The sequence below is a fragment of the Cyprinodon tularosa genome, unplaced genomic scaffold (genome assembly GCF_016077235.1).
Source record: "Cyprinodon tularosa strain WSP-4 unplaced genomic scaffold, ASM1607723v1 ctg698, whole genome shotgun sequence".
Taxonomy (NCBI): domain Eukaryota; kingdom Metazoa; phylum Chordata; class Actinopteri; order Cyprinodontiformes; family Cyprinodontidae; genus Cyprinodon; species Cyprinodon tularosa.
Window position 1 is genome coordinate 594,802 of NW_024039449.1, and position 14,760 is coordinate 609,561.

General features: G+C 38.0%; 1 protein-coding gene across 3 annotated transcripts in view; it reads right to left on the bottom strand.

The window, feature by feature from the left end:
* gria1a (glutamate receptor, ionotropic, AMPA 1a) overlaps nt 1–8,871 on the bottom strand; it is a 152,513-nt gene extending 143,642 nt beyond the window's left edge. For all 3 annotated transcript variants that reach the window (XM_038268207.1, XM_038268205.1, XM_038268208.1), the window contains exon 1: nt 8,638–8,871. In XM_038268207.1, the coding sequence (XP_038124135.1) occupies nt 8,638–8,812 (175 nt within the window). In that variant the 5' untranslated portion in view covers nt 8,813–8,871. The remainder of the gene's footprint in view (nt 1–8,637) is intronic.
* Between the last annotated feature and the right edge of the window lie 5,889 nt (nt 8,872–14,760).

The following is a 14,760-nucleotide window of genomic DNA, read 5'->3' on the forward strand; positions in this document are numbered from 1 at the left end:
AGACCTGGGCATCTGGCAATTGTAGGAAGAGAAAATACCAGCTTGGGAATCCGTTTCCTGAATGTTGTTCATGATAGGGTTAATGGGTTATCAGCTGTTTTTTTCCTAAGTTGGAATTTTGAAAACAAAAAAAGAAAACGATGAACTGATCAAACATCAAGCAACAACAGATGTTTGATGAATAATGAAAGGAAAAACGAAGGACAAGAAACAAATAACCTTTGATCATTTCTACTTTTCTTAAATTTTAAAGGTACCCAGAGTTTATTTCTATGTTCTGAATGTTTACAACCTTTTTCAACGTAAGTTAATCTTAGGTGAAAAAAACAAAACAAAACTACTAGGGATGCACGATATTGGGATTTTGGCCGATATCCGATATGCCGATATTTTAAAACTCATGTAGCCGATAACCGATATCGATACCGATGTTAAAGCTGGACAAAAATAAGTAGTCATTGAAAATAGCAGTTTTGTTATCCATTTCTGACACTTTGAGAAATTATATACTCAAATATATTTTCATATGCTGATATCAAATTGATTTTTAAAAACGCGGTATCGATCTATTTTACTTTCAAAATCTCGTGAAATTTCATCGTTCTGTTACAAACTCTCGTGATATTTTGCAAATTCTTGTGAGATTTATTAGTAAAATAGATCGATACCGCGTCAATATATCAACATATAAAAATATGGCAAAATTTCGTAAATTATCGGGGGATTTCGTAGCATAACGATGACATATAGCAATATTTCATTAGTAAAAGAGATTGATATGGTGTTTTTAAATGGCAATATATCAGCATATGAAGATATTGGGATATTTTAATGTATCAATATTTTTCCCTCGTCTTTAGAAGTTTTTAAGTCTGTAAAAAAGAAGTTTTTGAGGAAGAAGAAGAACTAGTATTTATTTTTTTTTTTTTTAGACTTTAGGAACTCAGAAGCTGATCAAATATTGGGTTAAATATCGGTGGGGTGGCCGATGTCCGATATTTAGTTTTTAAGGCCGATACCGATAGGGGGCCGATTATATCGTGCATCCCTAAAAACTACTTCTTTAAATGGTATCTAAAACTTTTCTTATTTTGTATGCTTGAGGTTAGCAAAAAGAAAAAAAAAAACTGTAAAAAGGACGATAACAAAGATGGAATGTCTACTCTGACTACTCTAACCTAAACGAGTTGCATGAAGCTGAGAATGTCGCCACCCCTCCTCCACCTGTTGCTGTTATTGTAACACAACAAACAACAAAATAGTCGTCTGTTAAGGAACCGGGTGAGGGATGTGTGTGCGTGTGTGGGGGTGGCATTTTTATCTTTAAAAAATGCAGGTTTTTTTAATAATTGCATTTGTTCTTGGGTTGAGGAGGTAAAACAGACATTGGGCCAATGGAACAAGACAATTTACATTTAAAATAATAAAACATAATTGCATTTTCTTATTTCAAGTGCATTTTATCTAAATATCTTAAATACTAATTCCATTGGCAAATCAGCTCATTTACCTACTCAGATTAACGGTAAATACGGTTGATTTAAGACATTTTTACTTGCTTCTAGATCATTTTTGCAGTGTGAATCCGGGGTTCCTGTAAGCAGAACCCTACTTCAACATATTTTTACACAAGTTAAAGTTGTCATTCTAAAAAATTACTCAAGATTTAAAGGTATTGTGGAGGATTTTAGTGAACTTTTTAAAAGACTCGCCCTCTCCATAAAAAAACAAAAAACAAAAAAACACATGCACGACCCTGTACCCACTCAGAGAGGCAATGCCTATTAAAGGCGTGCAAGAGCGTGCATGATCCCATTTCTCCCCGTGCACGCTCTGTTTAAAAGTTGCTGTTCTCATCGCTCATACCAGCTTACTGTGTCCGAACGTTCGCCCTAACCCCTAAATCCCTCCATCACTATTCAGAGCAGGGACTATATAGTGAACTTTATAGTGAACTCAGTTAACTGACCGTTCAAACGGATGATCACTGTTTTTTTTCTCCGTTGGTCACGCAAATCCTCCTCCACTGCACGATGCCGGCGCCATCTTTGTTATTAGTCACCCAACAGCGGGTAGCTGTGACAGCAAATATATATATATATGCCTCTTCTGAGGCCTGTCTTTTCTTCTCATCCACTTGGTAGACACATTTTCTCTTACGACCTTCAGCCATTTACAAAGAACCGCGGTGAGAAAGATGAGCTTTATTGACTGTCTGAAACCGTAGCTCACCACAGATATACGCCTCAAAGTGCGCAGAAAAAGATAGCTAACAGGGCGAGCACGTAGGAAGGCCTTACGTTAACATATCACCAGAATGATTGACAGTTAGGAGGACCACTTATTTAGATGATCCACCAGGAAATAAAAGATCATCCTTTATTAGAAAGGTATAAAGGTTCTGAATCGGGGGCAGAGCTACGAGTGGGGAGAGGAGGCCATGGGCCCCTTCAGCCAATCTTCGGCCCCCCACCAAGTGATTCGTTGTCTCCATGTGGAATAAAATCACCACCACCTGAACAAGGAGTTCCCTTTTGGCAGCAGTGATGGTGTCAAATTTGAAAGTCGTAACTAATTTGAAATTTTATTTTTCAGTATTTTTATCATAAACACACAAGAAAAAATACATATAAATATACTAAAATTAAAAATGATCAATGCAAAATTCATGTTTTTTTTCCAGGATTCATATTAGTTTATTATGGCTGAGAAGAAAACTGTGTCTCAAAGTGGGAACTGAGGCCCAAAGCAGATCGCAAGACATCAAGTTTGAGGTTGGAGATTTTTCATTAAATCATGCAAGAACCGTTCGTACAAACAAATGAGTTATAAATCATCGTGATTTAGGAGAAAATGCTACATTCACCATTTCTCTCCTATTTCTATTGTTATCAGGTATAAAAAAATTTTACAAGTACATACATGAATCTGATCTTAAATAAACCATTAAATAATAAAATGTTAATTTAATTTATTAGCTATAAAATAATCAAAACAAATAAAACCATTTAATAACAAAAACATTCAAAAGTATGCATTTATATGTTAGGAATCCAGTCTATGTGGGTTGTGTTTTTGTTTGTTTTCCTCCACCACCAGGTGGCGCCTGGTTCTCGTTGGCCCTCTTACACACCTGTGGATGGTCGCCTCATTACTGGAGGACTCTTAAGCTGCTGACTGCCACTACCTCGACGCCAGAGTGTTTGCCAGTTTTGGGTTTTTGTCTTTGCCTCTCGGCAGGAAGTCATCCTGCAAACTGGATGTTATGGACCTTCTCTCCCTGGAAGGATCATCTGAGCTTCACACTGAGCAGGGGATTCACCTCCACAAGAAACCGTTCAAGTACCGCAGGAAATCTAAGTGGCAGTCAGCTCCTCCGTTCCTCAAGGAAACACCTCAACCTGGTTAAACCCTGTCCACCCTCCAACGAGCAAGTCAATAACTGGAACAACCCACACCGACTAGATTCAACGAAAGACACATTTTCTGGAAACGTGAGTCCTGTTGCCTTTATTCCCTTTTGCAAATCAAAGCTCAAATTTCCCACTGAGCCTGAACTAACCACAAGAACTTCCCCTTCATTTTTCAGTCTCTACCATCTCTACCAGTTCTCAATAAACCTGTTAAGCCTTCCCCTGGTCTCGCTGTTTGGCTTTCTGTACGTGGGTCAGATCTTTGAATAAAATTAGGACATTATTAATAAAAAGTAATAAAACAAATATTACAATTACTGCACTTTATATGTATAAAGAAATATACAACGATGTAATTATATGTATTTTTACGAGTCTGGAATCTGTTGCATTGTTGTTTTTGAGATTCACAGAATTAAATAGTTGGGAGCTTCTGGTCTAGGAGCATTTTATGGAATTAGAGAAAAAGCTTCTTAACTCATTTAGAGATTACATGATGCAGAACGTTTTGCCTATGAAGATTCTCAGTCATCCAGGTCTTAGTAATTCCAAAAAACAATCCACTGGATTTGTTTCTAAGTTTGAAGACGTTTCTCTTCCCATTTAGCCTTGTTTTTGGAATGAGGGTTGTTTAGCTTCTCTGAAATACAGGTGCTGGTCATAAAATTAGAATATCATGAAAAAGTGGATTGATTTCAGTAATTCCATTTAAAAAGTGAAACTTGTATATTATATTCATACATTACATACAAACTCATATATTTCAGATGTTTATTTTGTTTAATTTTGATGATTACCAATTACAACAAATGAAAATCTCAAATTCATCATATCAGAAAATTAGAATATTGTGAAAAGGTTCAAAATTGATGGCCCCTGGTGCCACACTCTAATCAGCTAATTAACTCAAACCACCTGCAAAAGCCTTTAAATGGTCTTTCAGTCTAGTTCTATAGGCTACACAATCATGGGGAAGACTGCTGACTTGACAGTTGTCCAAAAGACGACCATCGACACCTTGCACAAGGAGGGCAAGACACAAAAGGTCATCGCTAAAGAGCCTGGCTGTTCACAGAGCTCAGTGTCCAAGCACATTAATAGAGAGGCGAAGGGAAGGAAAAGATGTGGTCGAAAAAAGTGTACAAGCAAGAGAGATAACCGCACCCTGGAGAGGATTGTGAAACAAAACCCCTTCAAAAATGTGGGGGAGATTCACAAAGAGTGGACTGCAGCTGGAGTGAGTGCTTCAAGAACCACCACACACAGACGTATGAAAGACATGGGTTTCTGCTGTCGCATTCCTTGTGTCAAGCCACTCTTGAACCACAGACAGCGTCAGAAGCGTCTTGCCTGGGCTAAAGAGAAACAGGACTGGACTGCTGGTGAGTGGTCCAAAGTCATGTTCTCTGATGAAAGTAAATTTTGCATTTCCTTTGGAAATCAAGGTCCCAGAGTCTGGAGGAAAAGAAGAGAGGCACTTCATCCACGTTGCTTGAAGTCCAGTGTAAAGTTTCCACAGTCAGTGATGGTTTGGGGTGCCATGTCATCTGCTGGTGTTGGTCCATTGTGTTTTCTGAGGTCCAGGGTCAACGCAGCCACATACCAGGAAGTTTTAGAGCACTTCATGCTTCCTGCAGCTGACCAACTTTTTGGAGATGCAGATTTCATTTTCCAACAGGACTTGGCACCTGCACACAGTGCCAAAGCTACCAGTACCTGGTTGAAGGACCATGGTATCCCTGTTCTTAATTGGCCAGCAAACTCTCCTGACCTTAACCCCATAGAAAATCTATGGGGTATTGTGAAGAAGAAGATGCAATACACCAGACCCAACAATTCAGAAGAGCTAAAAGCCACTATTAGAGCAACCTGGGCTATCATAACACCTGAGCAGTGCCACAGACTGATCGACTCCATGCCACGCCGCATTGCTGCAGTAATACAGGCCAAAGGAGGCCCAACTAAATACTGAGTGCTGTACATGCTCATACTTTTCATGTTCATACTTTTCAGTTGGCCAACATTTCTATAAATCCTTTGTTTTTATTGGTCTTCAGTAATATTCTAATTTTCTGATATGATGAATTTGAGATTTTCATTTGTTGTCATTTGTAATCATCAAAATTAAACAAAATAAACATCTGAAATATATGAGTTTGTATGTAATGTATGAATATAATATACAAGTTTCACTTTTTAAATGGAATTACTGAAATCAATCTACTTTTTCATGATATTCTAATTTTATGACCAGCACCTGTAAGTGTTTAGAGAGGGACGTAAAGGAAACCATGGGGCATTGCAGGCTAACAAAGAAGCCAAACGACCCCCATTCCAAAGGGGTGGACCCGTTCATCCGTTTGAATTCGCATGTTTTCTAAACAAACACAAAGCTGTTTTAAAGGCATTTTGAATTAAAAACTCTTCCTGGATGGGAAGAGAAACGTCTTCAAACTTGGAAACAAAGTCCATTGGATTGTTTACCTTTCTTGGAACCATTAAAGATTACTATAGTCATCTTATATGAGCAATTATGTCTGTAAAATAATTAGTCTTCAATAAAAAAAAAGGGCGGCTCTGTTCTGGAAATTCCAATTAAAATGAATTTATAAAGAAAATTTCTTCACAGAATAAATTAAAACCGTGAGCATCCGCTTTAGAAGGTTGTTGAACAAAAAGTTCAGTCAGAGGCGTCTCCAGAGCCGCCGTAAAACGGACTGCAACATTAACATTTTAAAACAACCCACTGCAAAAATACAATTACATCACCAGTTTATCCCACTCAGAATCTAGAAAGTATTTTAGAAAATATTTCAAATAAATTTTAAATGCATTTGCATCAAAAACTAAAGAAAGAAGAAAACTACATTATTAATAAATTAAAAAAATGTTTTCATGCCTTTCATTTTTTTATTTATGATATTACCTTTGCTACTGCGATTTTATTTTACTTATACACAACAATACAGTTAAAGTCTAACCTTTTTTATTTAATTTTATTGTACCTTTAGAAACTCAAACCTAAATAACACAGGGGGAAAAAAGAGACATTAAAATGACACCTTCTTCTTTTGCTAGAGTTAAAGTTAACACTCTGAGTCATGAGAAAAAACCTGTAAACAAACATGACAAATTCCTCACAAATAAATAGGATTTTTTCTTGAGAGCTTAAAATAACCCTCCAGGAACGGCCACTGCAGCATAGTATCCAGGCAACTGATGACAAGTGATACGGATTTCACCCGCTTCATCCAGCCACTCAGATGCACAGAGGTGACCCTGCACAAATATGCACCGACAAACACGCAATCCGACACTTCTGGAGTAGATAATAAAGGGGCTGCAGAAAAAAACAAAAAAACAACTAACTCTTAAGAACAGTGAAAGCTGTGACATCACTTGCTTCTTATTTATCTCCTACAGTCCGAACCACAGTTCAGTGTCACCTGGAAGCACGTTTGCAGACAAACTGTGATGTAAAGTGTGCATTATTTTGTGTTGCAGGAACCAACTGCGGTCATGCTCTAAAACTCACAACACCTGGGACAGATGGTACGGCATAAGGTAAAGCTTTTTGCCTATAAAGGGGGAGGCTGGCAGGTGCTCGGCTTAATTTTGGTCTGACTTTGCAGGGACGTCATTAAAATGTTTTAATTGAATGTTTTGTTTTTTAATGTAAGAAGGAAAATGGAAACACAACTCAGTGTGTGACAAATGCAGTTAAAGACATAGGGATTTTTTTTACTATAAGATCTTATAAAAATGTGTCATTATTAAAACAGAGAACAGCAGTCAGTAGGAAAAGGTGTGAGAATAACTGACTGATAGGTTAAAGAAACTTTAAAGAGAAGCAGAAAGTTCTAGTAGCATGACAATAGTGGGTAATTTAGATACAGGCCTTTAGAATCCAATATTATTATTTTGGCTAATATATCCAATATCAATATCGGATCAGGACACTCCTAGGCCGTTTCTCAATATGCGTGACACGTCATCAGCCTCAGCACTGTTCCAATTACCGAGAACGCACCAAATCCCCAGATGTTGTTCTCGCCCCGCCCTCTTTTACCCAGCATGCATCAGAGCAGACTTGTCCGCTCTTTAGATTGACAGCTGTCCCAACATGCACTGCGGCGGCAGCAGCTTTCCATGGAGCGCTCCGTTGAAAGTTAAAAGTTCTCTTTTCTGTTGTTGTTGTTCAATAAAAGTACGTTTTAAGATAATTTGAGGCGAGAATATTATACTTTAAAGCAGGGGTCACCAACAAGGTGCCCACGGGGACCAGGTAACCCCCAAGGACCACATGTGGTGCCCTCAAGTTTGCTCTAAAACTAGCACAACCTTCCAGTGAGCTGCCTCTAAAATGTTATTTGAGTGAGTCTGTTGCTCTACGTTTGTAACCACACTGACACTTCTACAGATTTAAAAATGAGAATATTTAAATTAAATAAAGCATTGCAAATATGTGATTTGGTAAGCGCTGACCCTTGTAGTTCAAAGGTCAGTATTGGTAGCCCCTTCACGTGACACGGTACCAATGAAGTAGCTCTCAGTTTAAAACAGGATGGGGACTCCTGCTTTAAAGAGTCACTATATGGCCCATTAACCGATTTAATGCGGGATAAAAAAAAAGATTTCGTAAGTTGAGAGGACCGCGGCACCAGCGGAGTTCCAAAGCTAATGGCAGCCAGGGCTATCCGCAGCCCGTCCATAGCAGCCCTCTCTCTGCATAGCTGCGTGTGAAGGACCGCTGGCTCTGATGGCGATTTTTTTATTTTTTATTTGCCAAAGTGTTCATTTGATTTGGTTTATCTGACTGTGTTCATTATTATTCCCCCACTAAATTAAAAAAGTCATAATTTTTTATTATCTAGAGACTATTAATAACAGGAGGTGAAATGCAGCTCCAGACGAGCCGAGCAGGTGGTGATGTCATCAGTACGCTTCTGTTCCAATTGGCCCATATTTATTCTGCATGTTCCCGTTCTCTCCAAGTCCAGACTTCCTGTGTTCTTCTCAAGAACAGACTTGGCGAGGACACGAGTCCGTACTCACGTTCTAGTGAACTGAGAAACGGCGCTAGTTTCTAAATTCTCTGTCTGAAAAGGTGGTTTCCATTTCCATGGTTACATGTGGCAGTACCCTCTACAGAGAATAATATGAACAGGTGTTACAAACAATCCCGCTTTAGCAATGAGAGCCTGAAGGTCGTTAAATTCCCTACCTGAGTCAGAGCTGTACATGTAGACAAACTTGGTCCATCCATAGTGCTCGATGACTCCCACCAGAGCGTCCTGCAGTTCAGGCCTCAGCTGGATCACAAACTGGTTAGCGGTCTCGATGGGGAAGGACGGCGTGACGAAGCAGACATGAAGCGCTCCGCAGAACGACATCAGCATGTTGACTGTCTTCCTGTCATAGAGGCCGATGATGGCGTACACGCCTTTGGAGAACTGGGAGCAAACTGGGAGAAAAAAGAGAATGGAAGTCAATTAAATAAACAGTAAAGGAAAAGATTATCTGATAGACGACAAGAGTATCAGAGGTCAACGAGGAAGAAAAATAAAAATAAATCGCAGGTCTGAAAAAGCCATATAAAAACTTCATAGACTAAACTGTTCTTTATAATATACTGGCTATCCTCCAGTAAGATCACTTTTATAATGAAACATTTCCCAAATACTGTTATCAATCAGCATCATTAAAATATCTTTACATTTTCTTCATTAAACTGCTTCTCTGACATCATCATGGGAAATGGTCAGAGCAGTCAGGCAAAATATGATTAAACCGTGTTTATCTGCATTTTAGTTTGCTTTTTAGATTACGCACTATATAGCATAATGTTAACACAAAAGGAAACATAAAACTAAAAAAAGACTAGATTTATGTTTTACTCCAAAGCCGAAACATTTACTGCGCTATGTTATTCCACGTCACAACGCCAGAGGGCCAATCAGGGACTAGCTGTGGGTCTAGATACGGCCGAGGCGGTGAGGAAGTGGAGCAAGTTTGTGCGACAATGGAGGGAAATGAGGGCCAAAAAGAGCGGGGATCAAGGTGGAAAAAGGGTCCCAGCGTTCTCGCGCACCTCGCTCCTCTATCTGGTCCATCTTAACAAGTCGTTTTCCACAATGGTGGTCATACAAACAAAACAAGTCGGTAACATACCAACTAAGTGGGAGAATAGAGATAGAATGAAGCAGAATGATGAAAAATGGGTCTTTATGTCCTCCAGCAGTCTAAGCCTATAGCAGCATAACTATAGAGATAGCTCAGGATAACCTGAGCCATTCTAACTATAAGCTTTATCAAACAGGAAAGTTTTAAGCCTAGCCTTAAAATATTTGACCAATCAGAGGCCTCCTGTCTGGGTCGCCTACAATGTGTGTGGGGAATATCCGCGTTAACTGCGACAAACACACAGACGACCTGGTTTTTGAGTATAAATCAGCCTTTAGATATAAAAATATCTGCACAGTAAAGAGCTAAGAAAAGAAAACACAGATGACTTGGATTATTGCACCTGCACTGCAGAGATGTGACCTGAAGTGAAAATTATACAGACGACACAGTAGTTGATTTGAAACAGCAGTTAACAGTGATTTCTTTGGTGAGGTGTTGGTGACACCGTGATTAAATAAAAAGAAGTGATCATTTAACTACAGAGCTAGACCACATTGCTGATTAGATGTTACAAAGTTCAACTTTAATGACAAAACTATCAATTAGCCTGTCATTTTCAGAAAAGTGTAGATTTACTGCCATGCAAAAAACCCTCCAAAACATCTACAGATCAAGTTAATATGAGACCGAGGGAGTCCACAAAGCTGAAGCTTGATTACATTAAGCTGAGCTGAAAAATCAAGCAAAGTGAAAAGGGGAAAAAAAGATGGAATATAAGAGAGAGAAAGGAGATTCTGATCATTGTCAGAGCATTTTAAGATCTTCCAATTATAATCATGTTTATGCACCACTAGTGTGGCTCTTGGCTTCAGTGAAGGAGGTGAGGAGCAGTAAGGTTAATCAATGCATCCCCAGGGTTCCACTGACATTTTCTTAGCTGCAGGAGGTGGTTTCCATCTCTCATTTGCTTTCCCCCCTCCATCTCCTTTTTTTTTTCCTCCAAATCTTTCTCTATAAGCCACATCTTGCTTTCTTCACCCCTTACTATATTTTAAAACAGCAAAGTGATGCTAAAAGCCTCCTTTTTCTTGCATATTCCGTCTGTAGAGCGTAATCTCTTTACACTTGTGTGGTCTAGCCTGGACTATTTTCAGCTAAGGTGATGGGTGGGCCTCACTTATCGCAGTATTTACCAAACAGATTGGGATTTCTGCATGGACCCGAGCAAAGGCCAGCCTGCTGCTCGGAGCTGCAGCGACGACAGAGAGAGCGAGAGAGAAGGAGGGGAAGGATGGCCAAGACCCAAAACGCCTAACCTGTCACAGACCTGCCCCCTCCGGGCAAGCACGTGTGTCTGACTGAGATACAGGGAGGGAGAGAGAAAGATAATCAGCGCTACCGCATACAAACACACACCCCAACACAAACACCAACACATATGCAGCCTGAAGTGCTCCAAAAGCCTGGTGAGTCACCCTACTTAAAGCAGCCCTGAAATAGACATTTTGCGCCTCGCCACACTGACTCAGTAACAGAACTATCTTCCCTTCATGGCCTGCACATGCTCGCGCTCGTAAATTGATGCTTTTTGATCCACTGCTTTCCACAAGCATGCATTACAATTTTCCAAGACCAATTTCAGAGGTGTCCTCTGCGTTCTGCCTGGATGAAAGGTAATAGGAGCTTGTTTGACTTCTTTTTTTTTTATAGTGAAGTGTCCCATTACCTGCCGTGGAGCAGGTTAGCTTAAGTCGTTTATCATACCTGTAATAAAAAAAGGAAAGCCATGTGGCTCCGGCCTCCTGCTCCGAGTTGGCAGGACAAACACGTGTTTGTCCAATCGGAGACAAGAATGACACAGGCCATTAGTGAAGCCCGGCAGACGAACAGATCAGCCACACAGTGCTAGGGGCTTGTTAGCGCCTCTCCACATGTGTGACGACATTCGAGTTGAGGCTGAAACAACTCGAGTGATCTGGAAGACCCCAGCAACACCTGTCTGCCCTGGCGCTCCGAATGTCCTCACCACGGTTACAGCTGCCACGGCAGCGGAGCGGAGGCTGCCTGGGCAACGGGCGGATACTCTGGCAGGGGTTACAGTGGCTCAGAGCTGCTGGAAGGACTTCTGGAAGATGGGAAGTGTGACTGTTTGGACATTTTGTCATTATTACCCCCCTCCCCAAAGGAATTAGCGAATTCACAGAAAAAAAAAAACAGCTTTACAAATCCAGATAGAAACTGGAAATAATAGCAGATCCCAGGTTCAGTTCTGCTGCACCAAATTAGCATTTATAGTCAAAACAAGTTGGTGATAATACCCATTTAGCATCCATCATCACCATGATGACGGGTGGATATGAATCACAGGAAAAGTTATGGTGGCTCTAATACAAAGATTTTTTAAGCTCATTTTTATGGCTTCGTTTTACAAATATCCCCTGGCTTAGGAAGAGATTTTACAAACATTTATTAAAACAAAAATATCACAGAGATCAAGAGATAATTTAGGATCTTTGTAAATCTTCAGAAAAGAACAAGGAAGATAAATGAGAATTCAAATATACGGTGAAGATCAGAGGGAAGTCTGTAATTAATAAAGTGACTCTTTAGGTTCCAGGTTAAAAGGAGAAAAGTGTTGGATGCTTAATGCAGGATCGGCTTAGAAATAATATTCCTGACTATTAAAATGCTCAGAGCAAAATGAACAACACATTTTTATCAACAGTTCAGCTGGAAGGAACAAATGACAGAATAACTGTTAGCCATCTGAGAAGGAGTATTAGGGCCGCGCTAGAGATAAAAAAAAAATATATATATATTAGGGCTGTCAGTTTTAAAGCGTTATTAACGCGTTAACTGCTTTAGACTGTAACGCCGACATTTTTTTTTAACGCACGTTAATCGCGCATCAAAACAAACGCACCATGCGCTTTTGTTCTTTACTTTTCCGCAGCGCTCACTGTACTGTTTGTTTTACCCTCGGCGCTTTCCGTAGCTTCAGGAACGCTAAGTTTTAGGAGAGACCGCAGCATAACAGACCCGTGCTTTGAATGAGCAAAAATGGCCAGCAGACAAGGTATCCTGAATGATAAGTTTCATTTTAAAGTTATCCCAGAGTCCTATGTCTATGTTGTCCAGAAGAAATGAGCGTCTCACTGGCTTAGTGCAGAAATAAATTAAGTCATGTGGACTGCACTGCTGCTGCAATTCCTGTTCAGACCAAAGGAATATTAAAGCATTTTGAAAATGTTCTACATGTAAAATGTTATGTTGTTGAGATGACTGCAAAGCCCAGTTATTGTAAATTCATTTGATTAATTTATTATTTTGTGAGTAACTTCATTTTATTTGAATTAAGTCTGAATTTCATAATGGAATGTGCACTTTATTTTAACAGTACATCTTTATTTTTTTCCTATGTTTGAGAAAAAACGTAATTTTATGGAGTTCTTTGAAGTACTGTTTACTGTTCTGTAGATTTGTAATTTTTTTTTTACAATTTTTGAATAATTATTGGCCGGAATTTAAACCAGGATATTTTTATTCTAGTTTTTTAAAAGTGCTTTAAAAAAATAATAATTAAAAAAACTTATTGTATAAGCAAGTTTTTTTTACATTATTGCACATTTGCATTTTTTAAAATGCCCAAATAAAATAAAAAGATAAAATATGCGATTAATTTGCGATTAATCTTGAGTTAACTGTTGATATTATGCGATTAATCGCGATTAAAATTTTTAATAGTTTGACATCACTAATATATATTTTACAACAATAAAGTCGCAACGACAATAGTCATAACAATATGACAATAAAGTCATAAAATTATGAGAATAAAGTTGTGAAATCACAAGAATAAAGTCGTAATATTTTGAGAATGAAGTCACAATGAGAATAGTCATAAAATTACGAGAATAAAGTTATATTTTATGACAACTCTTACAAGAAGTAGCCTACTTTATTCCTTAGCTGGTCAGCTAGCTGGGTGGAGCTTCAAGCTTTCCTTCTGAAAGAAAGAAGTCATATTATGATGACTTAATTCTCATAATATTACAAATTTATTCTCGGAATAATGCAACTTTATTCTCAAAATAAAAAATAAAATTTTAAAAATCTCTTTCCTGTTCCTAATACTCCGACGTAGCCATGTGCTCCCTATGCAGTGGTTTTCTTATTATCTTTGAAAGAAAAACATGTTAAACAGAAAGTTTAAGAGTAAATTTCTTAGATTAATTTCAAATGTTTTTTTTTTATGTTTTCAATTTTTTAATCCCTAGATTATATATATACATAATCTCATCTGTAAAACCTAATTTGGAAAGAATTCATATTGCTTGAAAATAGGGGAGTAAGAAAATAATTATTCCATCAAATGTAGTGATATTTCATTGAGTGACATGTTTATCGATTAAAAATATCAATATTATGATAATTCATTAGACGACATTCGTACTGATTCAAAAAAAAAAATGAATGTATCTTAGATAATAAAAATATTTATGGGGAAATATCCGCTAATCAGCAGCACACCAGAAACACTTTATTATTAATTTACACACCCCTAATAAAAACTTTTTTTTTTTTTATGTACATATTTTATAACCATTTGAAGAATGTTAATATTAACACATATTAAGTTTAAGCTTGTTTTCGTTTTGTTCATCTAAATAACTATACATTAATTTATAGTGTCTTTACTTATTTTCCCCACCACATAAAATAAAAAGGTGAAGAAAAGTGCAGAACTTTGTCATTTCATAACTTTATTAATTAATTTTGAACATCTTAAAATAACAATTAGATTCTACGTGAATCTAAACTCCATAAACAATTAAGATCATAAAAAGTAACATACTTTTTCAAAGTAACTAATTACTTAAAAGTGCAGGAACTAGGCTACTAAATCATTAATATTTGGCAGACGTAAACATGAATGGGAATTTAGGACTGTGAAAACTGGAATGGAAGGCGACTTCTAGATTTCCATGGCCAACAAAGACTCTGAAGCTGAAATAGTAAAAAAAAAAAAAGAATACTAATTTTTAGAGATACGTAGTGAGATTATATATTTATACCAAAAACACCAAATTCCCGTTGATTATGATGAAAAACGGCTATGCTCAAAGCGTCCACCCTGATAGTGTTCTAATCGTCCTTTTTGAGCCTAAATAGAAACCCAGCACTGGGTGCCATCTACTGGCAGTACAATGAAATTACCAGA